This window comes from Bombus fervidus, chromosome 8 (assembly GCF_041682495.2).
Source record: "Bombus fervidus isolate BK054 chromosome 8, iyBomFerv1, whole genome shotgun sequence".
Classification (NCBI taxonomy): domain Eukaryota; kingdom Metazoa; phylum Arthropoda; class Insecta; order Hymenoptera; family Apidae; genus Bombus; species Bombus fervidus.
Window position 1 is genome coordinate 2,791,942 of NC_091524.1, and position 27,365 is coordinate 2,819,306.

The 27,365-nt window shown below is 37.9% G+C and overlaps 4 protein-coding genes across 7 annotated transcripts; 2 read left to right on the top strand and 2 right to left on the bottom strand.

The window, feature by feature from the left end:
* Window positions 1–169: 169 nt before the first annotated feature.
* Window positions 170–14,682, bottom strand: Mesr3 (misexpression suppressor of ras 3). Of its 4 annotated transcripts, none has more exons than XM_072009391.2 (4): window positions 14,552–14,682; window positions 2,611–2,877; window positions 2,318–2,530; window positions 170–2,229 (listed from the first exon to the last, which is right to left on the bottom strand). In XM_072009391.2, exons 2-4 carry the CDS (start codon window positions 2,869–2,871, stop codon window positions 1,891–1,893), a joined length of 813 nt encoding a protein of 270 aa, XP_071865492.1. In that variant the 5' UTR covers window positions 2,872–2,877; window positions 14,552–14,682; the 3' UTR covers window positions 170–1,890. The 4 variants fall into 4 exon arrangements, with proteins under 4 accessions (XP_071865492.1, XP_071865494.1, XP_071865491.1 ...); XM_072009393.2 differs by having other exon boundaries at window positions 14,548–14,682; XM_072009390.1 differs by lacking the exon at window positions 14,552–14,682 and adding an exon at window positions 3,344–3,361.
* Window positions 14,547–17,692, bottom strand: LOC141445818 (uncharacterized). Its single transcript, XM_074111883.1, has 3 exons — window positions 17,537–17,692; window positions 16,539–17,452; window positions 14,547–16,416 (listed from the first exon to the last, which is right to left on the bottom strand). Exons 1-2 carry the CDS (start codon window positions 17,595–17,597, stop codon window positions 16,749–16,751), a joined length of 765 nt encoding a protein of 254 aa, XP_073967984.1. The 5' UTR covers window positions 17,598–17,692; the 3' UTR covers window positions 14,547–16,416; window positions 16,539–16,748.
* A 4,328-nt stretch (window positions 17,693–22,020) lies between these two features.
* LOC139990276 (uncharacterized) lies at window positions 22,021–22,664 on the top strand. The gene is made up of 2 exons (XM_074111884.1): window positions 22,021–22,221; window positions 22,439–22,664. Exons 1-2 carry the CDS (start codon window positions 22,120–22,122, stop codon window positions 22,505–22,507), a joined length of 171 nt encoding a protein of 56 aa, XP_073967985.1. The 5' UTR covers window positions 22,021–22,119; the 3' UTR covers window positions 22,508–22,664.
* Window positions 22,665–26,430: 3,766 nt separating this feature from the next.
* On the top strand, window positions 26,431–27,069 carry LOC139990279 (uncharacterized). The gene is made up of 2 exons (XM_074111886.1): window positions 26,431–26,633; window positions 26,851–27,069. Exons 1-2 carry the CDS (start codon window positions 26,532–26,534, stop codon window positions 26,917–26,919), a joined length of 171 nt encoding a protein of 56 aa, XP_073967987.1. The 5' UTR covers window positions 26,431–26,531; the 3' UTR covers window positions 26,920–27,069.
* The last annotated feature ends 296 nt before the right edge of the window (window positions 27,070–27,365 follow it).

Here is a 27,365-nt window from a genome sequence, read left to right on the forward strand (position 1 = left end):
ATTCCCTTACGCTGCCAAATATATACGTAATTGTGTCTTTCGTCGTCTTTTTCTCTGTAATTGTAAGTAAGTTGTACTACTTACACTTCTATCCAGTACGATAATAGATATTTACATATAGTATATCAGTTGCATAAAATATGACAAAATAACGCAAACGAATGCGATATATCTATTACGTAAACTTATTATTTATTAGCATAATTATTACATGCGAAACGATGGTCGTAAACTTACATATCAAAATGATTAACCAATGCGGATACATATTACGTAAATGTAACTATACAAATATATTTATATCACAGTCGTAGACAAAGAAATCAATACGTTAGTCGATATCGAAGTTATTTCGTACATACAATCAAGTGTTTAGAGATCATCACCGAAAATCTCTAGTGATTTGAAGCAGGCAAACACGTTCGATAGTTATTTCTCATCGATAAATGGATTAACGGTATGCTTGAATGCGAACAATTTAATTATTCTCTTGATATTCCTTATATGATACGCTTTAACGATGACAACAACGACACTACGCGTCTTTGGAACAGAAAACACTGTTTAACTACGCATCTCCATTCCCATTTTTCCTATCTCTCTCTTTTCTTTTTCCTTCTCTCTTCCATAATTTTTTCACACTCTATTAATCGATGCCAATAACGTTAATAAGCTCTGTCCAGCAGTAAAAGTCCCATGTCGAAAAACGATCAGTGGTAACGATCAACGTCGAATAACGAAGATACGTGTTAACGCTATTATCATCATCATGTCTATGTTTAACGCGTTCTTCTAAATATAGGACGAATGATAAAACCAGTCTTATCGCAGTCGTTATTCGGACAGAATTCGTTAGTTCGAAACGCATTACGTTGGAAGAGTGATAAAATTTCTTGGCTGAGCATTCGAACGCATTATTAAAAAAGGAAGCACTTTGTCATGAAACCGTTAGGATGCGACACGATAAAAATCCATGAAATTTGAAAAATGCCTTCGATTTTCTGTTCGCTCCCCTCGACTCGTGTTTCATATCCCACCCACACTACGTATAGTATCTATATATATAGTACGTATATGTATTGAATTCATTTGAATTTGTTCAAATGGGAATTTTTTAAATTTCAGAACGATTCGTATATAACATTAACATTTTAATTCGTCGTGCCGCATAAAACTCACTGACAATACAACTACAGCGAACTTTAACGACAAATGTGAAGACAACGATCGAAATGAGCGTGGAATCGCTCGTTAATGATGAATGCCAAATGTTTCCAAGAGAATATTATTACAAGAACTCTTAAATAAACTCTTAAACTCGCACCAAGTATTTCAAAGACGAGATGTTGTATGTACCATGGGTTGTGCTCCTTCGAGCAAAATCGTTGAATTCAACGACATTCTTAAGAACACAAACCTTCGAAAGTTACGATTATAGTAGAAGGAATAATAGGCTATTTGTTTTGATTTTTCTTTTTCTCGATTCGAGAATTTCTTGCTTTTCAGGCATCTCCGAACGATCGAGATTCATAACGATTCTTCTTCTTCTTCTTCTGATTAGTTGTTTTTCTTTTTGTCTTAAGAAAAGAAGGAAGACCAAAAAATAAGAAAAAGAGAAGAAGAACAAAGATTAATTGATACGTTCCTTTTGCTTTCTTCTTCTGCGATATTATATATCGAGATAAAACGCAATAGAAAGGCGATAGATCTGGCAAATCGTCTGATTTTGTTCGTCCTCGAAAGCTCGAAGGGTATATGCCATATTTTTCAGGTAATCTTATCTTATCGGATACATAGATCCCTAGAACATAGGCGCAATAGATGAACGAGCAACGCGACAGAATCTGAACAATTCTACGGATCTGAACGATTGCCCGGTTTCTCGTTATCTCAAAAATTTGCTTCCAAAGAATTTTCTAGCTCGTTCAAAGGCGGCACCATAGTTTGAAGGGAAAAATATCGGGATCGATCAGCAGCGTCGACGCTCGTCACATGCTGAAATTGACAGGGTTGGCTGATATTACTCTTGGCCGGTAAAACCACTTTCTTCTGCACGGGCTTCTTCTTTTTCTTCCCTGGTATCGAGAGACTAATGTTCTCTGGACAAGAAACGAGTCTTTCTATGTGTTGCCAAAGGTCGTTCGCGGCTTTCGGATTATCGAAGCTGAGTCCCGCGAGGCGCGTGTGATCGGACGAAAGACACATCGTATGAAAAGCCGGGCCCGATACCTGTGAAACATTATTTTCCAAAACGAATTCTAGTCGTTTAGAATTACTTATAAATTACCGATTGGTCGATTGACAACATCTCTTTTACCTTGTACGACGACAAATTGTCGATGGTCTCCCTCCAAAGAGTAAAACAAGTGCCACGTTCAGCCAACAGAATTTGAATCCGCCTCTTCGATCTCGATCGGGTTTCTCCAAGATCCAAAACTACTACGGGTATGCCGGTAAACCGAAGCTCCCATCTTTCGGTTTGCGACGCGCTTCCCAGATACAAGTTGGCCAACGACTCGCAAACAAACACCTGTTGTTCGAACGAAACAAAACGATAATACAATACAATTGCTGAGCATTTTGGCAAAGAGCACACACAGCTTCACTTACCTGAGACTTCAAACCCCTGAAAAACGTTTCGAGTTGTTCCCGTTCCATCTGGCTCACTGGCTCTAAACGCGATTCATCGCTGTTTTCAGAACTATCGCTACCTTCATAGCTAGACGTGGCTGAAGTGTCTGCCTCTCCCGTCGACGATAATCGCCTCCTCGCAGCTCCACTGTATTCACTGTAATAGGAAGAACTGTGCAGCGACAGGTTCGACTGCAACGTAGGGCAGGAAGATGCGTATACCGGCGGCGGGGCATTCATCTTTTCCTGAAAACCAAACAAACGATTGACTTGTTCGATCCGAATCGAAAGCCCATAACCACAACTCTTTTGTTTTTTTCACAAGACGAAATAGAAGCCAAACGAAAACGATACAGATATTATACGAAGGTACCAAGATCCATGTCAGTGCTCTGTCATTCGATCGTTCGTTTGTTCCGAGTTAACAGGGAATGTTTCTCAGATATCTTTCCAATTTTTTGACGATTGACCGCGTCTAGATAAAATGTTACACGAAAGAACCATCGGTGATGTCGATGACGCGACACGATCCACGATTATTCCTTCGATTCTCTCCGTCTGACTTCTTCACGGGTTAAATTCGACGGCGACGATTACGATGACGTTGATGGCGCGACGACACGTTCTCTGTGCTAAAGAACAAAATGGTACGTGTTCGATCGAATACGAAATGCGAGAGGCACAGTCAAAGTGAGAAACGTAAGGGACACACCATCCGATAGTAGCATGGATAAAGCTAATCAACCAATAACGTTTTAGCAACGACCCACTTAATCATGGCGAGAAAAGTTCCACTCTTGTCCGACCTTAATTCGATCACAGCGACGCCTTTAACAAGTTAGTCGGGTGAGTAATCACGGTCTAAGTGCATGGGTTGTCGCATCGTCGCACGGGCGATGCCATTATTCGGTCCCATCGTTAAGAATTCCCTGATAAAAGTGTCAGCCTCTCGATTAAAATTTGACAGCGACATCTCGTCCGATATTAGAATACATTACGTATCTACGTTTACCGCGAAAGTGGGAGAAGGACCTCTGGAAGGAATGGTCGTTTTCGATGAATTCAACATTGTCGTAAAGTTAAGCGCGCGCATAGGTCGAAAATGTCATACGTAGAAAGAAAACAATGTGAAGCACTGCGTGACGATGAGCGACAGAGAGCAGTCTCTACGAGATTTCTTTCCATCTCCGTAATGCGTATACGATATATATTAGGTACGCGCAGCGTAAGGAAAAATTAGAGAAAATTTGGGCAAAGCTATGCTTGTACTGTTATTGTAGTAGCTGCCCGCCCTCATCGATGTGACACGCCCGCATATTTGGTTTACGCTCTTCAAGTAACGATATTCCTACACGTTCGAGGATCGAAAGGAGAATCGATCAAGAGATGGCGGTTCGTGTGCGAGCGTATACGAAACGCATTGTGCGTGCCGGAAGCGCGATATCTACGTTATCTATAACGATATAACACGCTCGACAAGGATGCACCATTGTTTTAAACCGGCAAGAACTTGGTTCTTGGTTTTGCCCGTAGATCAACTGCCGATAAGTATGTTCGCGGACTGTTTCTTTTCGCGTTCTCACGGGACGACCGATTGTTCGCGGCCGTGGGTACAAAATTCTCTGTGCCCTCCCATCCTAGAAAAATCTTGAGGACAAATCGAAATCGATCATTATAACAAAACGAAAGAAAACGTACGCTGACGAACTAAACAGCGACGAAACCTGATTCTACTTGTAACTTGACGAACACGGATGGATGGAGAGTGTGCATACGCGCAGGAAATTCGTGGGAGTAGTCGGCAAAAACGATTGTACAGAAAGAGATTATTGATTGATCATCGCAGGGAGGACGATATTCGAAAGAAAGGAGAAATCGATAGTGTGTTGTACGTACATTTGAATATTTCGATATTCGTATAATTGTAAATTGATTATTCTTATAATCGTAAGAAGCTGCACGCGTAAGTAGCAAGATAATTTGTATTAATCTTAATGCGAGCATATTATATAGATATACTTTCCACAAAATTGTCTACACTCGTAATTCGTACGATGACATCATTCCCATCGCTACTTTCCAACTGTCACACTTATATCGGATCTCTCTCACGCGGAACGCTTTCTTCTCCATTCCGCTATCTCTTTGCCTCCATCTTTCAGTCGCGTCGTTCTTCTTGCGATGCGCGACGAACGTTCGACACTGCGAATAGAAACACGATAAACGCTTGGTAAAACGTGCCGAAACCTGAAACCAACTGTATCGGACGTACGAAGCTCTTTTCAGTTCTCCTCGCGTCATGTCATTGTCCGCCGCATACTATTGTCCGTTATTACATACCTTCGTTGTGCCCTTGTTTCGCGAATTACGCTTACCTAAGGCTGCGTTCAAACATCGACATTCGCGTTTATTCATTTCATACGTGTTTCATAAGTACATATATGTTTCATACAACTAGGTTTTCGCGCCCCCACCGATCGATCGCCAGCCATTCAATAAACTCAGGCTATAGAGATCGGTCTGCGTCTCTGTGAATTACTATCAAACGTCGGTAGTTTCCTGGTATAGTCATAGTTGTTGTCCACAGAAGCTGCACACAATAACGACGGACAACGGCAGAGACGTCGCGTCGTGTTACTCGAATAACTAACCATGAGTGAGCAACAAGTATCGTAATTATTACAGAGCCGCGAACGACGGCCGTAACGAGGCATGCCGTCATCTTCGTCAACAACTGGCTACACCCCAAAGAAATCGTCGACATATTTTGTCGAGTTCGTTGTTTTATCCACTTGGTATTTTGATATCGATTATCTTGTGCGTATACTACTGATTCCAATATGATAGCTTACAGTAGTTTGTGAGTTACGTAATGGAAATGTAGTACGAGAGACAAACGGACGAGTCCAATAACGAATACCTAAGTCGTTGCTCGTTACGCGTAAAGTATAAGTAGTTACATCGTGTTGTAAACACGCATATCTATATTTATTACATTTTTTGCTAATGATTTCCGCATGATTCACGTATTATCAAACATCCGTAAACGTGGTACATCGCGTATACGATAAAACCAGAACGAGATGCCACCGTACGTGCGCATTCGGTGCATGCAAATATTTGCAAATTATCGACTATCAGGCCGCGAAAAGAGAGAATCGAGACGCGTAAGCTTACGCAGAAAAGCTCTTGGTTCGGTTGTCTAACAATTAGAGTAATCTACGTGCACGTGTCAGCGCAGTTACGCACGCAGCTCTTTGTATGCATACAGTTACGATCACCGATGCAAATGACCGAACCTCTATATATGTAGCTATGTGTTTTCAAAATATCGTTCGGGAGAAAGTAATAGATACAAAAGGATTTTCGTAACTCGAACATCGAGTATGTAGCAAGTGAGATTTATACGAAAGCGATGTAAACGGAAAACGTTTATCGATGAACGATACCATAGATAAAGGCTATCGAGATTTGAACGTCGTCGCGTCGTTAGTTGGCGATTCGTGAGAAGCAGACACAGTGCGCAAAGACGATAAGAGCGTCGACTATCTCGCAGAATGCACGCGATATCAATTTAGAGCTGATGATTTGTTTCCGCCTACGTAGTCTCTTAGTCATCGAGTCCCCTCGTTGAATATCAACCGGACAATGTGAGATGTCTTTGAAATTGCGTCGCCAGATACATATGTATAATATATACGTATATGTATAGTATACATATAGGTACCCATGCGTATTCCTTTTTCTGCTTTATTCGCCCGTTCATTTTTCGTTAATATTTACCGCCAGCACCAGCTTCGATACGCGTAATAACGCCCATGTAGGTGAAGTGCATACATTTGCAACGTATCGAAAAACGCGGTAGAATATGCGCGTAGATTCTCGTCACGTGTTTACATGTTACTCACGCAATTAGTCATCGTTATTGATACAAGCGGAAAGAAGTTTCTCATTCTCGAACAAACACGTATGTATGCATATGTAGTACGTAGGTGCTTGCATACCCATAAGTTGATACGGAAAACTAGCAAGAACGTCGAACGTTGTTAACGTATGTCGTGGTTAATTGCGTAATATCGCCAAGCGATTATTCACTCTTAACGATCAACGATTCATCTTGTGTAACTATTCGTAACGATTCATAGGAGTATAACAATATCGGTTATAATTTTATCGGACATACTTTGTGAAATTCACAATTATCTCGTTCACGTTCTTTACACAATACTGTGGTCTTCTTATGGTTTGCCTTCTTCTCGAGCGATCTCAGATTTTGCTACTCCGTCACCAGAATATGCAAATAGTATCTGCGATCGAGTCGATCAGTTCTCTCGATCTTACCATAAGTTAAGGCGATAGGTGTTGCAATTATTTAACTCCTAAAGCGTTATTACAATTCGACTTTCTTTATCCGCCCAATTATGTCTTTTCTCATATATATTCATATTTCTTTTTTGTTTCCTTCGTCGTGCATCTATCATTGTTCTCTACCGTAATTCCTTTTCCTCTTCCTTGTACCATGATACCTGGCTTGTGCTCGTTAATTTGCTAAATAGACGAATAAACAAATTACGTGTCAATGAAACGATATCGTTTCAACTGTGACGTCGATCAATAGAACGAAATTTCAAACCGTCGCGTGATCATCTACCGACACGATTACTCGTTTATCCGTTTCCGACGCGTAATACGCGTACGATTATTTTGTCAAAGAAGATATTCAAGTTTTCACGTAGGAACGACGACAGTTTGAGAGTTTGAGCGCGAAGGATGGATCGATGAAACAGGGTTCTGGGAACAGGTTATCCTGGCAGAGGGGAGGCTGGAGGCGAAGAACCTCGATTTCAAAGCTGCCCTTCGGCGTGACGTCATCGTCCGCTATGCATCAGGTTATCGTTCAGAGTTGGCGTTGCTCAAGACCACATACTACTAGGACGAAAAATATTCCTCTACCATTGTCGATAGTTATTCGATTCTCCTTCTGATATTCGCAAAATGCTGCTCGAATATAAACATCGTGCTCTCTCTTTTCTCCGCCTCTCTCTACCTCCTTTCTCTCTTTGACAATCAGTTGTTTAACGGGACTGCTTTTCGCTCTGCCGACTCGTTGTTCCGTTCGGTACAAGCCATATTAGGGTTAAGTTCCTTCTCCCACGTTAGAATTCTCTCGGCAGGGTATCTTGTTTAAGTCGAAGCGATTCTCGTGCGCGAGTTTGTATAACGAGGAAACGAAGGCGATCGAGCGTATCTCGGAACGCCGCCAGGCTATAGGAAATATTCCCTCGTCTACTCGAATGCGAAAACGCGCAAACGAAACGTTCCGTCTGCACAAATGTCCGCCCTAGCAGTCTGGTCACGTTCGCGGAACGTGAGTTATCGTCCTCGAAAAATAATAACGCTCTGTTCAGGGCCAGCCCGTATCGTTTACCTTCTACGAGTGTGTCTACAATTGTTCGGCGAACGCGACGTCGTGCGAATAGCATTTATTCCTTGCTCACCTCTTGTTTCGATGCTTGATTACCCAAATGTCTAGGAAAAACAGTTTCCGTGCCGATCCTATTTTATTTCGTTCGATGCTGATCAAAGTTGCGATTAAAACGGCAATCTCGTGAGAATCGTGCGAACGCGGAGTGCGAGAACGCGAGCCAAGTTATTCGCGTTCCGTCAGGATTCTCCTTCTGCAGATATACATCTTTTTCCTTTCTAGACTCGTTAATACGCAGAACCTTTTCAAACCGACTCACGCCGATTTATGCCGCTATATTTATAGCGCTTTGAATAGAGCTTCCGCTGTTTCTGCTACATTTTTCCTAATAACGACAAGCACAAAGTGGCACGAGAATAATTAAGCAACGTGCAACCGATACGAAATCGTTTTTGTTCCAGTAGTGACTATAATACCATCCGTGTTACCTGTGAATTCACACGAAATTACATAAAGTCGTTTTAGTCTGCGGTGATAATATATTCTTGACGTCGTGTCAACTCGTTGGAGTTTCGCGAACAATTATAGCGAACGTTAAAGTCAGTAGCGAGACTGCGGTAACAAAAAAGGAAATAAAGCACTCGAATTTGTATGGTCGGCCCAAGTCGCGGTCTTTTATGTTCGCAAAGATTCGTAAATGAAATATGTAATAAACAAGTATATGTAAGTGTATATGACGCAAGCGTCACGAGTATTGTCTGCTTTCGACTGGTTTGGGCTAACCGGATATGAAACAGACTCCTAAGGGTTAAGTTAAGAGGCATTAACGGACAAACAGAACCGTTAATGATTCATTAGCTCGTATACCAGGATCACGGCAGTTAACCGGTCACTTTAGTTCACGTGTCCATCCGAGATACAACTTTATTCATAATATCATTTTGAAACAGCTAAATAATATAAAACAGTATGGTTCGATATTTTAACAATACCTCGTGGTGCGATTCGATCGTTACCGCGCCCGCGTTAGGTAACGTTTACGGTCACTATGCGTCGATCAAGAAACTTGTATATTAAGTTTTAGCAGCGGAGGCTGAACCGGCCGACCTACAAATCGTAAATTCGACCTTGTTCCAACCTGTCCTCTCGGTCAGTCTTCCTGTTTCGAACGAGGTTTTAGGGTCTTGACACACGATGCTCGCTCGTGAGAAGAAGAAACAATCTCTTCTACAGCTCTGGATATTTTTCAATTGCAAATGATGTCCTTGCCTATTTTATTTCTTAATTATTCTGTCAAAAGTCTACTACGAGTAGTAGAAAAAATTTCGACGACAAACGATTTCGATGGCGTAAATAAATTAAAAAGATTCGTAAACTAACAAAATATCTTCAACTAGATGTTCCCATCCGCGCTCGAATTTAAGTCTACGGTAATTTTCCTCCTTTCTCTCTCTCTCTCTCTCTCTATCGAATATAGCGTAAAAAATTTTTTAAGTTCCCTAAGGGTCATAGTCCCTTTTAGTCGGATGAAAGAGAAAACGAAACGCGACATACTGCTGCGGCGTACCGAGCCGGTTGCGTAGGACAATATAGGTACATATATGCGTACAGATTGTGTCCGTCATTGTGTCTGTTTAACTCGTATACAGTTGTTTCTGTATCGTTGCTACGTTTCGATTTGGCTTGTTCACGGTTAAACAAAAGACAAGAGATACAATTGAAAAAAAGCAAACTTGGTTATTTTCGTTGAAATAAAAAATGTGAAGCATCGATTGCGAGCGGAAGCAGACATGTCTCTCTACTCTACGTATGCAAAATGTGCGGCGAAGATGCGAGGAAAGGAACAGAAATAATTTGAAGAGAAAGAAAAGATGCGCGATGGTTTTTTCGGTTGGTTGTATTCTTCTTAAACCGACGATAAATGTGTTTCAGCGGAATCGTTGTTCATTAATTTCCCCGGATCTCCCAAATGTGGAAGACGTCGTAAAACCGGTTTAATTTTAAAATGTGCGTAGAATCCATCTATAAAAAAAAAAAAATGGCTTGTTTTTTAGAGGCCAATAATTCTATCGTCGCGATCTTACAAGTCTGGAACGTGAAAAGAAGAGTTTGGGAAACGCAAGAGAAGAAGAGAGAGAAAACGTAGGTAAAAGTAAAAGTAGTAAAAAATAGACGCCCAAAATGCTGATAAAGTCATCGTCTTACGTATCTTCTTCGTATTCGTTCTTTTCTTTCCCTCGTATGCACCGAATGATATAAGTCCGATCTTTCGTATACAAGTAAGTATCGCTTCTTGGCATTGATAGCGACGCAACTCAAAAAATGTTTCTATTTTTATCGTGTAGAACGTTTCATTTATAATTTCATTAGTCTTGTGTCAGAGGACAGTTACATTAGTAAAGCTTGTATTTGGTATTTTCAAAAATGTCAATTTTAAGAAGTTTCTTCTCTAAAGTTTATATTTTGTATGTTGTTCCACTATCAATGCCAAGTAGCGGTATGTACGTGCACGTGTATAGGTATCTACATGCGCTGCACCAACAAATACTTGAACTTGACGCAGGACCATTCTAAATGGGGATACTAGAAGGATGAAATCAACAGCCCTTTCCGACCATCAACAAGTAGGTTGTATCTCTTTATCTACATCGCATCTACTACACCATTATAAGTCGATAACCTCTATGACAACCACAATTTTGTTCATTCCGCTTCTAAAATACGAACCAATAGATATATATTATACATATTTAAATGTTACAATAAAAAATCGTACTTCAACTCAAATCGTACTCATACTGGTTGTACGAGATAAACCATCGTTTATTTTCTTACATAGATAACCGACGCCTAGAAGTTGAATTTGTCTTTCTTTGATACAATTCGATATATATATATTATTTTTTAGGGTGCTCTAAGATTATTAATATATTACATGTTGTCAATATTTCAAGGTTCTTAACTAAAAGAATCAATATGTATCGTCGATACGATATTATCAATATTATACGATTATATGATGTTGAGGACTTTGAAATATTGACGATATTATTGATTGTCTGAGGACACCCTTATACAAAGCCTCATAAACCGGTTTCGTTCGTTAAACTTCTCTTACTCGAAAAATTCGATAAGAAAAAACACTCTATAATTCGAAGACCTTAGATTTTTCTTTGAGATGCGACTTAACGAGTATACCCACCGGTATACAATTATCGACAATTATCTATGCATATGTCTGACGCGTGTAACCGTTAAAAATAAAAAACAAATTTTACAGCTACGCAATATGTAATTTTGATAACTAAAAGTATAGAATTAAAGAAAAGACGAAGCGAAGACAAATGTGAACACGGTGGTGGATGTTATGAACACAGCGCGATAAGCACCAGCTACGTATTTATTTAACTAAGAAACGTTGATTCTTCAAAGGTTCTCGTACAATGTTTCTTTGAAGTTATATCGTTTGGAAAGACAAAGTCTCGTCGCCAAACGAAATTGTATTAGTATCTCTCCTTCATTGTATCATGTAAGCGAAAGTTACGAACAACCTCTTAGGACGAAAAGTGATTTTATACGTCCTATGATAGAAATATGGAAACTGGTCGAATGTCGCGAGCATCTTTTTCATCGCGAAATCCGAGTATCTTTCGTACCGTGACCAAGGCGAGATTCCTACACTGGTTGGGAAGCGACTCGGGACCAACGGAAAAGTTTACAGAGAGAAAGAGAAACCAAGTGTCGGGAGAAAGGTGAAGAACGAGAGGCTAAGGAGACCGGACGATAGGTCGATGAACCGGACAAGAGCCCTGGGCCTCATTGCGTCTTCTTCTGTGTTCTTTTTCTTTCCTTTTCACTTTGCCCCCTTGTCGTTATATTTCTCTGCTTCGAACCTTTGCATAACATAAGTGCGCATGTCGTATTTTAACTCGCGAAGAACACGAGATACCTCGTCCGTATTTGGATCGTATTTAGAGACAGATATCGGATGTAAAAAGGAAGATAAAACGAAAAGCAGGAAAATGAAATGGAAACGAAGTAATGCGGAAATGCGAATAAACGTAACCGTTGTTAACGCAAAATGTATCTTGTTGTAGTAAGTAAGTAGCCGGGCAAAATGCAATCCGATTTCTCCCCGATCGTAACTTTCAATGTCGTGGGTGAACTGGCTTCGGCTGGCGGGTTTCGGTTGCTCGTAGCGTGAACGGATATCCGGAGAATCGTGCGGTTCTTACTCTCTCGCCAAGTTCTAGATTCCTGATTTCTCTGACCGCGCGAGATTCATACTTGAGCAGCCATATTACATATATATAATATATATATATATATAGTATAATATAATATAATATAGTAATGTATATAGTGTACACACACACACACACACACACACACACACACACACACACACACACACACACACACACACACACACACACACACACACGCACGCACACACACACACACACAAAACTAATTACTATATTCATACGTATTAGTGGACATACATATATATACGTGTCGACATGTTCACGTAACAGCGAACAAACGCACTTGGAAAAGCTCGCGTGGAATCCTATCGTCCCTCAAGTTGTTTCTTTCGAACTTAGACTCGCTCAATGAATATTTCCACTTTCCGCTTTTTACCTGCGATTACCAGTCGCGTCATTTCCGTCGCGTCGTATTTTTGTACTCTAAACAAATGAACACATCAACGCAGTTACGACGAATTGATGTTAATTGTCAAAATCTAGATCCAGTTCGATGAGAAGTTATCGTTTGTTGCGGCCGCGCTGTATTGAGACGATAATGGCGACGACACGATGGAACAACAGAGTTTCTTAAAAATTCAAAAAACTATCGTCCTAATATAAACGCGTTTTTCCCAAGAATTGTACTATATGTTCGGAAGGAAAAAAAAAAAAAGAAGAAAAGCGGAGAATTTATATCAAACTGGAAACGAAAGGATATTCACCTTGTTATGAAACAATATTATATGTACAACAAATCAGGTTGAAAAAACGGTTGTGTGCGGTACGATCGAATCGCAGCGTGCGCTTGACATACTTGTCTAATTTTCAGGTATGCTATCGATAGTCGGTTCGCGTGATTAGTTAAACGATTTCACGGCTCTGCGTTCCTTCCCTGTCGTGCAGTTAAGTCGGTCCAACGCCTGCCAACGTTCCAATGATTGTGAACTTTATTCAACGGGTTCAATGAAAATAAATATGATCAGTCAAATGATTACGCGTCTCTTTCTTCATGCTGCAATTACAAATTTCAAATTTTCCCAGTTAGCGTTTTTATCGAGTTAAGATATCGACGGTACGAATTGCGCGAAAATTAATTATTGTAACGGAATGGCGTGCGATGGGTAGACATCGATCGATTTAACGTGCACGCAACACTGTTACGGTTCGTAATCGCGTTTCCCTTTTGCTTCTGTTCCCGCGTTCTGATTTCAAGTAACAGACTTTTTCATCTCTCGAGAAAGAAACGAAGTCACCGTCATCGTTTTTTCCTCTGCAATTCTTTCAAAAAAGATTTTCAGTGTCTTCAGAGAACAAGATACGTGTTTGATGGAGCGCGAATGTGCAAATTGAACTCGCAAACTACGGACGTTCTGTGTGTATTCAACTTTACGACTCCTGCGCGTAGCGCAACAACGATTTACGGTTAACCGAACGCTTTGTTATCCTTGTTAATGGAAACTAATTGTAGGCGGGGACAAGTTCCCCTAACGAGTTTAACGCACCGAAGATCTTCGATCCCGGGATAAGCTCGTAACGTCGTGGCGATCTACTGAAACTACAATCTACAAAATCGAAGGGAAACAATGCGCACAGGTGGTTTAATGCAGCGGTCGTGAACAATTTTTCAAATTCTTTCAATGGGTAAATAAACTTTGTTGTAAATTAGGATACCTGCCTACTGCAATGGGTATTGTGGAATCTTGTGATCGTAATCGAAATAGTCCAGATGTTTTTTTATATAAGTACGAAACAAAGTTACAGAGTGCAAAGGAAGAATCGGTCTATCTAATGTTTATAAAGAGCAACCAAAATGTAAAATTCGCATCACGTATCGACATAAATACAGCCACGTTTCTCGCGATTTACTGTCTATAATAATGATATTTCTCTCTCTCTCTCTTTCTCTCTCTCTCTATTGTTAGTAATGTAGACAGACGGATCAGTCGCGTTGTTGCTTCCTTTTTCAGAGGAACGCCGATGTTCCTCGTTCTTATAATTTTCGAAGTTCGAAGCGTCATTGATACGTCTACGCACGTTTGATCAAGTAACATTCGGGAAAACGCAAATTCCAACGGTACAAGATTTCGGTTTAATCTGTCAAAGATATCTGTAATGGGTCTCCAGACTCGACATCTTACTCCATCGACATTTCGAAATATTTCGGCGAACTTGCCGCTAGTCGACTAAGTACTGATTTATATACATACATAAATGCGTGTGCAAAGAAAATGATATACATACTCACACGTCCGTGCAGAGTAATCCGCGAAAAGCTGAGGGTCTCGAAATCCTGTTTCACGTTTAGGGACGAACACGGGAAAGATTCAAACGCGTCGATCGTGCATGACTGCTGTTGCCACGATGACAGCTCGTTCGATACACCGATCGACACGCATCACCTGATCCACCGATGACGAGAAGCAACTCCTTCGCTTAGGGTTAGAACGAGTCGATTAATCGAAGAGGATGTGAATCCACGTCGAAAGGAGTTTCTCCCTTCTCTCCCTCCTTTTCGGTCTTATCACTTGGCGATGTGGTAAAAGAGAATAAGGGATAGGCTACGAACAGAATAATGAAACGTTCGTGTGGTAGCAATTCTGAAAGAAACACGAAAGTGACGGAAAAACTCTGCCGAAACGACGCTCACGAACTGTGACGGTAGACTGTAGACTGAGGTTCCTCGCGGAGTCGTGGAGACTGAGGAGTGCTTGGCGCAGCTCCGACGAATCGAGTTGCTCGACCGCGCGCGTACCCTTGCGAGCAACGCCGGAATTGCCCAGAATTCCCAACGAACACCACCGTGGAGGCGCGCGAAGCGCGAACCGCTCCGACCACCAGCACGTCCCGAATCTCAATTCATGTACTTAATCGCGCATCATGCACTGCCTCGCGTCGTGACGTTCAACACAGTTCATGTTTACGCACGCCTTCTTCGCTAATTTACTATTCCTCCATGTCCCCTCTCTTTTTTTATACTCGTTTTTTGTCACTTGACATCACGTCGTCCAAATATATCCATTTTTTTCTCGACGTATCCTTTGAATTTAAGCTCTTTCATAGTGTGTTCTAACTTTGTTTGAAATAGCCCCTCTACCTCTGCGCCCCCTCCCAGCTCACTCGCATTTTGCATTTTGTGTTTGTCCTCTTCTCTTCTAGGATTTTTCTGCATATTGAAAATTAGATATTTACTTGCATACCTAAAAATATTACTATTAGAAATATGTTATGCAGAAAAATGATAACAGAAACACGCAATTTTTCCCGTGTCGATATTGTCGATTTTGTCGACGTTCCCGTTTGTTGTTTTGACCGAAAGTCAATGGAAACCTGATAGCGTTCCAAGTTATTATTGCTACATGTTCAATGCAATTTCTTTGCATATTGGAAATAACGACGCTTGCGCTATTCTCGCGTGAGAAACATTTATGTCGAAAAGCTTGAATATAACGGATAACGACTGGAACGTATCGAATCTATCGAGTTCGTTGCCCTTACATACACAGCGATCCGCGGTGAATGGTTTGCTAGTTAAACATCAAATTAACCATACTTAATACACTTTTGTTTACAATTAATTTCATTCCCGACGCAAAATGCAATGTCCTGATTTACGTGATTATTATATATATTATATCTGTAAAAATGTATAGATTGTATACCAGGGACGAATCAATTACTGCTCGTGCAATTTTGGTTCTATCTTAAATTACATAAATTAAACTTTTATTTTACAACTTTATAGATATATGTACAATATGCTATTTTAGTTATAATTGTCAATACAATCCTACTTCTTTCTTACTATTAAATTTATAAAACTCTATGTCCGTTCGATACAATATCTTTGTTTATCAAGAAGAAATGGAAAGACCTAGTTGATCGTTGCTGAGGCATTGTTGATTGTTGTTGTTGAAAAAGCTGGCTTTACGATAAGAAAACTATTAGTTTATCTTACAAGCAATACGATTACTGCCAAAGAGAAAATCATAGATGTAAATACAACAGTTGACGTTGCCGAATTGCATCCATCCGTATCGCAGACTTTACATGATTCTTTATTTTTGCAGAAATCTTTTTCTGAGGTACAACCCTTGGATTCCATACCTTTCACTGTAAAAGAAAAATACATGTGTAACTAATTAATAAAACCTAAGTTTTTTACATGTTTCACAACAACACAAACTTCGGATAAACTATGTGTATCGAAAAAATATTATAGAAAAATGCCTTACCAGTTTCTGAATAACAGTGATATGTAACGCTGTTATTAACGGACTGTATTCGTGAGAACCGATCGATCACACTTCTACGCTTTCTACCAATATTCATGGAAGCTAAAAGAGCTAAAATCAGTGCATATAAAAAACATATTATGTACTGTAAAGATATAACAAATATAATTTGTAATTTAATTTTGCGCAACTATCCAATCTATTATATTTTTACTGTACGTTATGAAACAGGAGCTGAAACCCTTCTAATACATCAAAGGAACAACGATTACGAACTGAATCATACGAGATAAATATTACATTTACGCAGGATCCTATTACATAGAATTGTATGTCCATTTCATTACCTGGTTCATTCGTGGTTGTAGTCGTGCCCTTTGATTCATCCGCGGCTGTAGTCGAGGCTGTACTCGAGGATGAAGTCCCGCGTGTAGTCGAGGCTGTACTCGAGGATGAAGTCTCGGGTGTAGTCGAGGCTGTACTCGAGGATGAAGTCTCGGGTGTAGTCGAGGCTGTACTCGAGGATGAAGTCCCGCGTGTAGTCGAGGCTGTACTCGAGGGTGAAGTCTCGCGTGTAGTCGAGGCTGTACTCGAGGATGAAGTCCCGCGTGTAGTCGAGGCTGTACTCGAGGGTGAAGTCTCGCGTGTAGTCGAGGCTGTACTCGAGGATGAAGTCTCGGGTGTAGTCGAGGCTGTACTCGAGGGTGAAGTCCCGCGTGTAGTCGAGGCTGTACTCGAGGATGAAGTCTCGGGTGTAGTCGAGGCTGTACTCGAGGGTGAAGTCTCGGGTTTAGTCGAGGCTGTACTCGCGGTTGAAGTCCCGGTTGTATTCGTTTCGGAAGACTTGCATGTTTCAAGTTTCAGTTCCTTACATGAATCGCCGCTGCATTTGTAGCACTGGAGTGCTCCTTCCCCTAATGTAAAGACAAATATACAGTATCTGTTTATATGTAAATTTAAAAATTATAAGTGGATATTTGATTGCACTGATACATTACCCGGTTGTAAGGCAACGAGTCCGATTGTGAACAAGATTATTAAAAATTCGTGCACTCTCATGTTTCTTACTATAACTATTTAATTCACGTCGATGCTACGAGTGTTCATCCACGAATGCTGAAAAGCTTGGAGGTGTAGAAATACCCTTTGCTGGCTTATCATGGAAACTTCACCCTTATCAGGATAGATATCTTCAATCAATATCACTACCTTGACAAGATACGCGATTAACGTATAAAAATCATATGCCGTTAATTTCTTGTTCCTCGTTATCTGTGTCTATTTCTTTATCGTACTGACCTCATTGGCGGAAAGGAAATTCTATTTTTCAACGGATCAAAGAAATAAAGTATCGTTGCGTATGAATCATGAATCATTTTTCATTCCATAAATGACATTAATTTTGCGCAATTTAACAACTACATATACCATACATCGTATAATGGAATGATCCATTTAAATGATCAAATATATGAAGTAAAACATTATTTCAAATATTACAAGACACAACTTATTCAATCGTATCTATATCTTATACATTCCACATATTATTATCTTTTTAAGTGCGATATTCGAGCAAATAAAAGAGAAAAGAACTTTTAGACGATGAGATATTGATATTCAGGTAAGAAACTAAATATTCGTCAATGTTCAATTTTGTTCTATCTGGTTTATTTAATTTCTTTTTAATTAGATTTAATTTACCACAGTTGTTGGAGTATCCATTTTTCGAGTAATACCTATTTTATATTTTAAATTGTACTATCGTCGGTCGTCAAAAAATATAATGGAAACTTTTCTTTTATAATTCGATAAGTCATCGAGTAAGATAGATGATTATCTTGAGAAGAATAAAATTTTTAATTAAGATACAGAAGATAGAATCGATGTGATAAGATAAGTAATGAATATACTTCACTATTCGATTAATTGCAACGATTGATCTAAGGTCACTGGAAATAATGGCGAAATTAACTTCCCCAGTTATAGTGAAATTCATAGTAAAACTTCCCATAGTGAAATTTGATTAATCTTCCTTATACAATTTCATTTATGTCGTTCGTAATATTCCAATAAAAGAAATACGCAAGAAACGGACGCTCATCGGTTAATGCTATAGGGATGCAGCGATGACTTGATACGATTATTAAGATTTGGCGAACCTCAAATTATATCTATATGAGTCGCAAAGAAAGCACCTACAGGTACGATTGCAATATACAACGATGGTAAACAGATGACTTTTATGCTCGTTATCACATTTACACAACGATTTCTGGCATTTATCTATACATCTATGCAAGGGTTGCCGAAAAATTCTTGAAAGGCCAACTTCCATGATTGCCTTATGTCTATCAATCATGCAGTCGTGTAATTCTATAATTTAAGAATATTGTTTAAGCTTTAAAAGGCTTATTTTTTAAGCCTTAAGAAGGAATCTTATTTCCATTTTCGTAATCAACATTCTAATATGCCTTACACATGAGTTGTAGATATATACGATGTAGATTAATATAACGAATATAATAAGCGAAAATTGTAATTTTGATATCATAGAAATAGATAATTATTAAATATAATTTATGCTTAACAGACATAAAACGTAATAAAGATAAACACGAAGCAACAATAATAATAACGCTAAAATGATTCTCACTCTAAATCGCGATCTACTCACTTTTCACGCTGTTATTGTTTTGAGCTATCGACTGTAACTTACTGATTTTTTTGTGGCGAATTTACACATTTATCTTAATATTTCTTTTGGTACTTTTGGTAGACAATATGAAGGTATTACTTCGTCGATAATTTTAACGATTTTTTTCCGGTATAAATAACAGTGTCGCGGACGATATCGACAAACAGAGGAAGATTGCACAAGTTACATACATAGCAATAACAGACATCAAGAACCATGGAAGTCATGAGATTCTTACTTTGCGTTGCAGTTATTTTTATGATTGGCTTTATTTCTGCGAGCAATGCGAACCCAGAACCTAATCCTTCGCCAGAGGCGGTAAGTTACGAGTTATTTTATTCTTGAATTTGTTGTTCCTCCACGATCATCTTCAAAATATATACATGTTGCTTTTTAAGAAACGGTAATTCAATTTCGATTACCCTCGATTTGAAAAACATTGGAAGTTTCAACAACGCATAACTGGATCTGTTAAACTTTATTCATTTACACCTTAACTTGTACGATGCTACTGGAATTTTTGTGTTTCTTTTCAGGATCCGGAAGCATCTAAGATAACAGATATATTAGCAAAACTAGGAAAAGTGTTGGCTCACGTGGGATAACCAACCTCAACGATACGTGTACGACGGGTGCAGGCACGACTACCGGCTTTTAAATATGACGACTTTAAATGAATATATGTGTACGTAACTACGAATGTATACGAAACATGTAAAATTTGGCCATATAAATTTTTTGTTGCTTAACTAGACAATTAAAAATTTTTGTCATTGCTTTTTTTTCGACGATCCTTATTCCTTTTTTGTCTTTCCGTCTACTTTTACGTGATTAAAATGACACTGACAGTCATCGTTACTTTCGAAATGGATAAGCGCATAAGCAATAGATAAGCAGAACACAACATATTTAATCGTCATTTCCGTAGTATACACGGATATACTCATGATTACAGGATTTTGGCTTCACGTAACTGATTAAGTTATTTGTCGATACTTCATTTAGTCCACTGTATACCTAGATAGAAACTTAGTCCCATTCTACTTAATTAAAAACCTTATATAACGATACTTATCCGAAGAAAGATAAATTCACGATTATGTTCAGAATCATCGAAATCCCTAATCAAAAATAATCAAAATAATGATCAAAATTACAAAAGATAATTCAATAGGTACTTCCACTTCATTTTTATTTTCCGACTTTCATCCGAGTACGATCGGCATGTCAGTACACTGTCCGCATCCAACGTCAAGACAGATTCGTTACGAAACTTTGTACTAAATTCATTGAGCCGAGATCAAAGAAAAATATGCTTGAACAGCAAATTTTCAATAAAATTTTGTTCGTGCTTTCGATCGCGATCTATAATTCCTAATGGACGAAAGAGTGGCCAAAGTGTGAATGAAATCTATTGTTATTAAATAACTGTCAGCTTTAAAAGTGGATTGACAATATTGTTTCGTGATACGTGTTTAAGCGTGGAAAGTAACATGTACAGTGTACTTGCTTGGCGTTAAAATAATCGTAACGCGTGTCTTTGTACGCAACGAAAAAGAAGGAGGCCAATGATATTTAAATAAGAAGTTAAATATTCGTCAGTGTTCAATATTGTTCTATCTGGTTTATTTAATTTCTTTTTAATTAGGTTTAATTTACCACAGTTGTTAAAGTGTCTATTTTTCGAGTTACATCTATTTTATAATTTATATTCTACTATTGCTGGTCGTTAAAAAATATAATAGAAAACTTTCTTTTATAATTGGATAAATCATCGAGTAAAATAGATGGTTATCTTGGGACGAATAAAATTTTTAATTAAGATACAGAATATAGAATCGATGTGCTAATATAAGTAATGATTATATTTCAGCATTCGATTAATTGCGACGATTGATCTAACGTCACTGAAAATAATGGCGAAATTAACTTTCCCAGTTATAGTGAAATTCATAGTGAAACTTCCGATAGTGAAATTTGATTAATCTTCCTTATTCAATTTCATTTATATCGTTCGTAATATTCCAATCTAAGAAATACGCAACAAGCGGACGCTCATCGGTTAATGCTATAGGGATGCAGCGGTGACTTGATACGATTATTAAGATTTGGCGAACCTCGAGTTATATGTATATAAGACGCAAAGAAAGCACCTAAAGGTACGATTGCAATTTACAACGATGGCAAACAGGTGACTTTTATGCTCGGTATTACCTTTACACAACGATTTCTGGCATCTATCTGTACATATATGCAACGGTTGCCGAAAAATTCTTGAAAGGCCAACTTCCATGATTGCCTTATGTTTATCAACCATGCAATCGTGTAATTCTATAATTTAAGAATATTATTTAAGCATTAGAAGGCTTATTTTTTAAGCTTTAAGAAGGAATCTTATTTCCATTTTCATAATCGACATTCTAATATTCCTTACACATGAGTTGTAGATATACTCGATGTAGTTTAATATAACGAATATGATAAGCGAAAATAGTAATTTCGATATCATAGAAATAGATAACTATGAAATATAATTTATGCTTAACAGACATAAAACGTGATAAAGATGAACACGAAACGACAATAATAATTAACGCTAAAATGATTCTCATTCTAAATCGCGCTCTACTCACTTTTCACGCTGTTATTGTTTTGAGCTATCGACTGTAACTTACTGATTTTTTTGTGGTGAATTTACACATTTATCTTAATGTTTCTTTTCGTACTTCTGGTAGACAATATGAAGGATATAACGATAGGTATTATTTCGTCGATAATTTTAACGATTTTTTTCCGGTATAAATAACGGTGTCGCGGACGATTTCGACAAACAGAGGAAGATTGCACAAGTTACATATATAGCAATAACAGACATCAAGAACCATGGAAGTCATGAGATTCTTACTTTGCGTTGCAGTCATTTTTATGATTGCCTTTATTTCTGCGAGCAATGCTAACCCAGAACCTAATCCTTCGCCAGAAGCGGTAAGTTACGAATTATTTTATTCTTGAATTTGTTGTTCCTTCACGATCATCTTCAAAATATATACATGTTGCTTTTTAAGAAACGAGATTCGATTTCGATTACCCTCGATTTGAAAAACATTGGAAGTTTCAACAACGCATAACTGGACCTGTTAAACTTTATTCATTTACACCTTAACTTGTACGATGCTACTGGAATTTTTGTGTTTCTTTTCAGGATCCGGAAGCAATTAACATAATGGATATATTAGGAAAACTAGGAAAAGTGTTGGCTCACGTGGGATAACCAACCTCAACGATACGTGTACGACGGGTGCAGGCACGACTATCAGCTTTTAAATCTGATGAGTTTATATGCATATATGTATACATAACTAATACGAAACATGTAAAAATTGGCCATATAAATTTTTTGTTGCTTAACTAGACAATTAAAAATTTTTGTCATTGCATTTTCTTTCGACGATCCTTATTCCCCTTTTTCCTTCCGTTTACTTTTATATGGTTAAAATGACACTAACAGTCATTGTTAGTGTAGTATCTTAAATAACTATGATTTATTTACAATGAATGGATTGTACAGATGTTGATTAAACAGAAAAACGATGATTGTTTAACATGAACTTAATTGGCAATTCTCGTCACCACGCTCTCTTTCTCACGCGGACCATACTCCCTCGACAACGCTAGGAACACTCTCTCAACAATGCAACTCGCACTCTCTAGCTTCTCGATTTACACTCCCTGATTTCTCCCGTAATAGGCCAAGTTATAAAGAACCGTTTGTGTTTAGTCTTAAGGACCTTACCATAAAAATGGTTTTATGGTGGATCATTCAGAATATTGAGGGTAAGTGGCAAGTATGTGCAGACATCCGGTTGCAATCCTGCTCCCGACGATGTTTATAGCCCACCCGATATTTTTAGGCCTTTTTGCTCACGATACTACATTAATTTCTAAATAGATAAACGCATAAGCAATAGATAAGCAGAACACAACATATTTAATCGTCATTTTCGTAGTATACATGGATATACCCATGATTACATGCTTTTGGCTACACGTAGCTGATTAAGTTATTTGTCGATGTTTCATTCAGTCCATCGTATACCTAGATAGAAATCTAGTCCCATTCTACTTAATTATAAATTTTACAGCAGCGGAAAAAAGTTGAAGACAATGATTTGTAAACCGGATTACAAACGTCTTATACGCTTAGTGTTCTATTCGGTTTGTCTCTTTGGAACAACATAGCTGTATGTTTGACTTTCGTAACCTCAGACCGACAGTTGTTAAATACAAACAATGTAAGAGTTACAACAGTTAGTGACCGCTTAGCACTTCTAAACAGTGGACATTAGTTTAAGACGATCTGTATAAAACGTGAGTATGAGCACAGTTTTTGAACATTTTGATTTTAGAATGTCAAAGTCATTGTTTAGTGTACCTTTTATTGCTTAAAATTCATTTAGGTAGGGACAGACTATGGGTAAATCAAAGAATTTACTTGAAAACGAAAGGGAACAAATCATAAGGCTGCGAAAGCAAAATAAAAGCTTTACCGAAATAGCACATATAGCGAACAGGTCAGAAATGGCTTGTAAGCAAGCTTGGTATAAATTTTTAAAGGCAGGTATGTATTGCGATCAACCGAAAAACGGAAGACCATGGAAAACAACGCCGAAAATGGATCGCCGAATTCATCGATTGAGCGAAAATGATCGTTTTCGTAGTTTAAATAATATTGCTGCGAGGATAAACTATAAAAACGATACACAAATTAGTGCTAGAACTGTCAGGAGAAGATTAGAAGACTTTAACTTAAAAGGACGAAAACCCCAAAAGAAACTATTGCTGAGTTCTAGGAATCGAAAAAGACGACATTGGGCAAGTGAAGATTGACAAAAGGTATTGTTTCCAGACGAATCGAAATTCAATCGCGTCTCTTCCGACGGGATACAGTACGTTAGACGTCGGATTGGCGAAAGTTTGAAAACACAATGCGTTTTAAAAATTTTTAAATATGGTTGTGAAAATGATATGGTGTGGGCGTGCTTTTCTCGAGGCGGCCCTGGTCCGATATGTCGTATCAATGGAATTATGGACCGTTTTCAATACATGGACATACTCAGGAACACAATGTTGTCTTTTGCACGCAAGAATATGAGTGATGATTTTATTTTTCAAAATGATAATGATCTGAAGCACACAGCTCGGGTTATGAAACAGTTCTTTGAAGAAGAAAATATTACCGTGCTGCCGTAGCCGCCGCAATCGCCAGACATTAATCCAATCGAGAACATGTGGAGCATCATAAAAAAGATGGTACAAGGCTATAAACCGAAAAATTTAAATGAACTTTAGTCTACAATAGAAACAGTTTGGAGTAATATTACGATAGATCAATGAAAAAAATTAATAGATTCTATGCCAAGACGACGTACCGGAGTGATAAGAAATAACAAATATTGGACAAAATATTGAATTAAAACAAAAATTGTGTATATTTTCTTACCAAAAATTAATTTGTTATGTGGTCTTAAAATTTTGACCGACCAAATATTATATAGATTTCGTTCCTTTTTTATATCTTAGATACTGAGCAAAATATCAAAATGAAATATTTTTTGTAAGTGTACAAACAAATGACTAATTAGTTAATTAATACCAAAAGTAGAACACAGTATTTATACTTTTTATGGAAAGTAGATCAATTATTTATTTTTTCCATTTCGTCTTAATCTTTTGTCCGCTATTGCATATAACGATACTTATGCAAAGAAAGATAAATTCACGATTATGTTGAGAAACAACGAAATCTTCAATCACCTACATAATAATTATAATAATCATTAAAATTACAAAAGATAATTCCATAGGTACTTCCACTTCATTTTTATTTTCCGATTTTCACCCGAGTACGACCGGCATGTTAGTATACTGTCCGCATCCAACGTCAAGAGAGATTCGTTACGAAACTTTGCAGTAAATTCATTAAGCCAAAATCAAAGAAAAATATGCTCGAATAGCAAATTGAACGAAATTTTGTTCGTGCTTTCGATCGCGATCGATAATTCCTAATGGAGGAAAGAGTGGCCAAAGTGTGAATCAAATGTATTGTTATTAAATAACTGTCAGCTTTAACAGTGGATTGACAATATTGTTTCGTGATACGTGTTTAAGCGTGGAAAGTACAGTGTACTTGCTTGGCGTTAAAATAATCGTAACGCGTGTCTTTGTACGCAACGAAAAAGAAGGAGGCCAATAATATTTAAGTAAGAAATAAAACATTCGTCAGTGTTCAATTTTGTTCTATCTGGTTTATTTAATTTCTTTTTAAAATAATGGCGAAATTAACTTTCCCAGTTATAGTGAAATTCATAGTGAAACTTCCCATAGTGAAATTTGATTAATCTTCCTTATACAATTTCATTTATGTTGATCGTAATATTCCAATTCAAAAAATACAAAACAAGCGGACGCTCATCGGTTAATGCTATAGGGATGCAGCGATGACTTGATACGATTATTAAGATTTGGCGAACCTCGAGTTATATGTATATAAGACGCAAAGAAAGCACCTAAAGGTACGATTGCAATTTACAACGATGGCAAACAGGTGACTTTTATGCACGGTATTACCTTTACACAACGATTTCTGGCATCTATCTGTACATATATGCAAGGGTTGCCGAAAAATTCTTGAAAGGCCAACTTCCATGATTGCCTTATGTCTATCAACCATGCAGTCGTGTAATTCTATAATTTAAGAATATTATTTTACATTAGAAGGCTTATTTTTTATGCTTTAAGAAGGAATCTTATTTCCATTTTCGTAATCGACATTCTAATATTCCTTACACATGAGTTGTAGATATACTCGATGTAGTTTAATATAACGAATATGATAAGCGAAAATAGTAATTTCGATATCATAGAAATAGATAACTATGAAATATAATTTATGCTTAACAGACATAAAACGTGATAAAGATGAACACGAAACGACAATAATAATTAACGCTAAAATGATTCTCATTCTAAATCGCGCTCTACTCACTTTTCACGCTGTTATTGTTTTGAGCTATCGACTGTAACTTACTGATTTTTTTGTGGTGAATTTACACATTTATCTTAATGTTTCTTTTCGTACTTCTGGTAGACAATATGAAGGATATAACGATAGGTATTATTTCGTCGATAATTTTAACGATTTTTTTCCGGTATAAATAACGGTGTCGCGGACGATTTCGACAAACAGAGGAAGATTGCACAAGTTACATATATAGCAATAACAGACATCAAGAACCATGGAAGTCATGAGATTCTTACTTTGCGTTGCAGTCATTTTTATGATTGCCTTTATTTCTGCGAGCAATGCTAACCCAGAACCTAATCCTTCGCCAGAAGCAGTAAGTTACGAATTATTTTATTCTTGAATTTGTTGTTCCTTCACGATCATCTTCAAAATATATACATGTTGCTTTTTAAGAAACGAGATTCGATTTCGATTACCCTCGATTTGAAAAACATTGGAAGTTTCAACAACGCATAACTGGACCTGTTAAACTTTATTCATTTACACCTTAACTTGTACGATGCTACTGGAATTTTTGTGTTTCTTTTCAGGATCCGGAAGCATCTAAGATAACAGATATATTAGCAAAACTAGGAAAAGTGTTGGCTCACGTGGGATAACCAACCTCAACGATACGTGTACGACGGGTGCAGGCACGACTACCAGCTTTTAAATCTGATGAGTTTATATGCATATATGTATACACAACTAATACGAAACATGTAAAAATTGGCCATATAAATTTTTTGTTGCTTAACTAGACATATAAATCTTTTTGTTATTGCATTTTCTTTCGACGATCCTTATACCCGTTTTATCCTTCCATCTACTTTTACGTGATTGAAGTGACACTGACAGTCATTGTTAGTTTCTAAATAGATAAACGCATAAGCAATATATAAACAGAAGACAACATAATTAATCGTCATTTTCGTAGTATACATGGGTATACCCATGATTACATGCTTTTGGTTACACGTAGCTGATTAAGTTATTTGTCGATATTTCATTTAGTCCATAGTATACCTAGATAGAAATCTGGTCCCATTGTACATTATTAAAAACC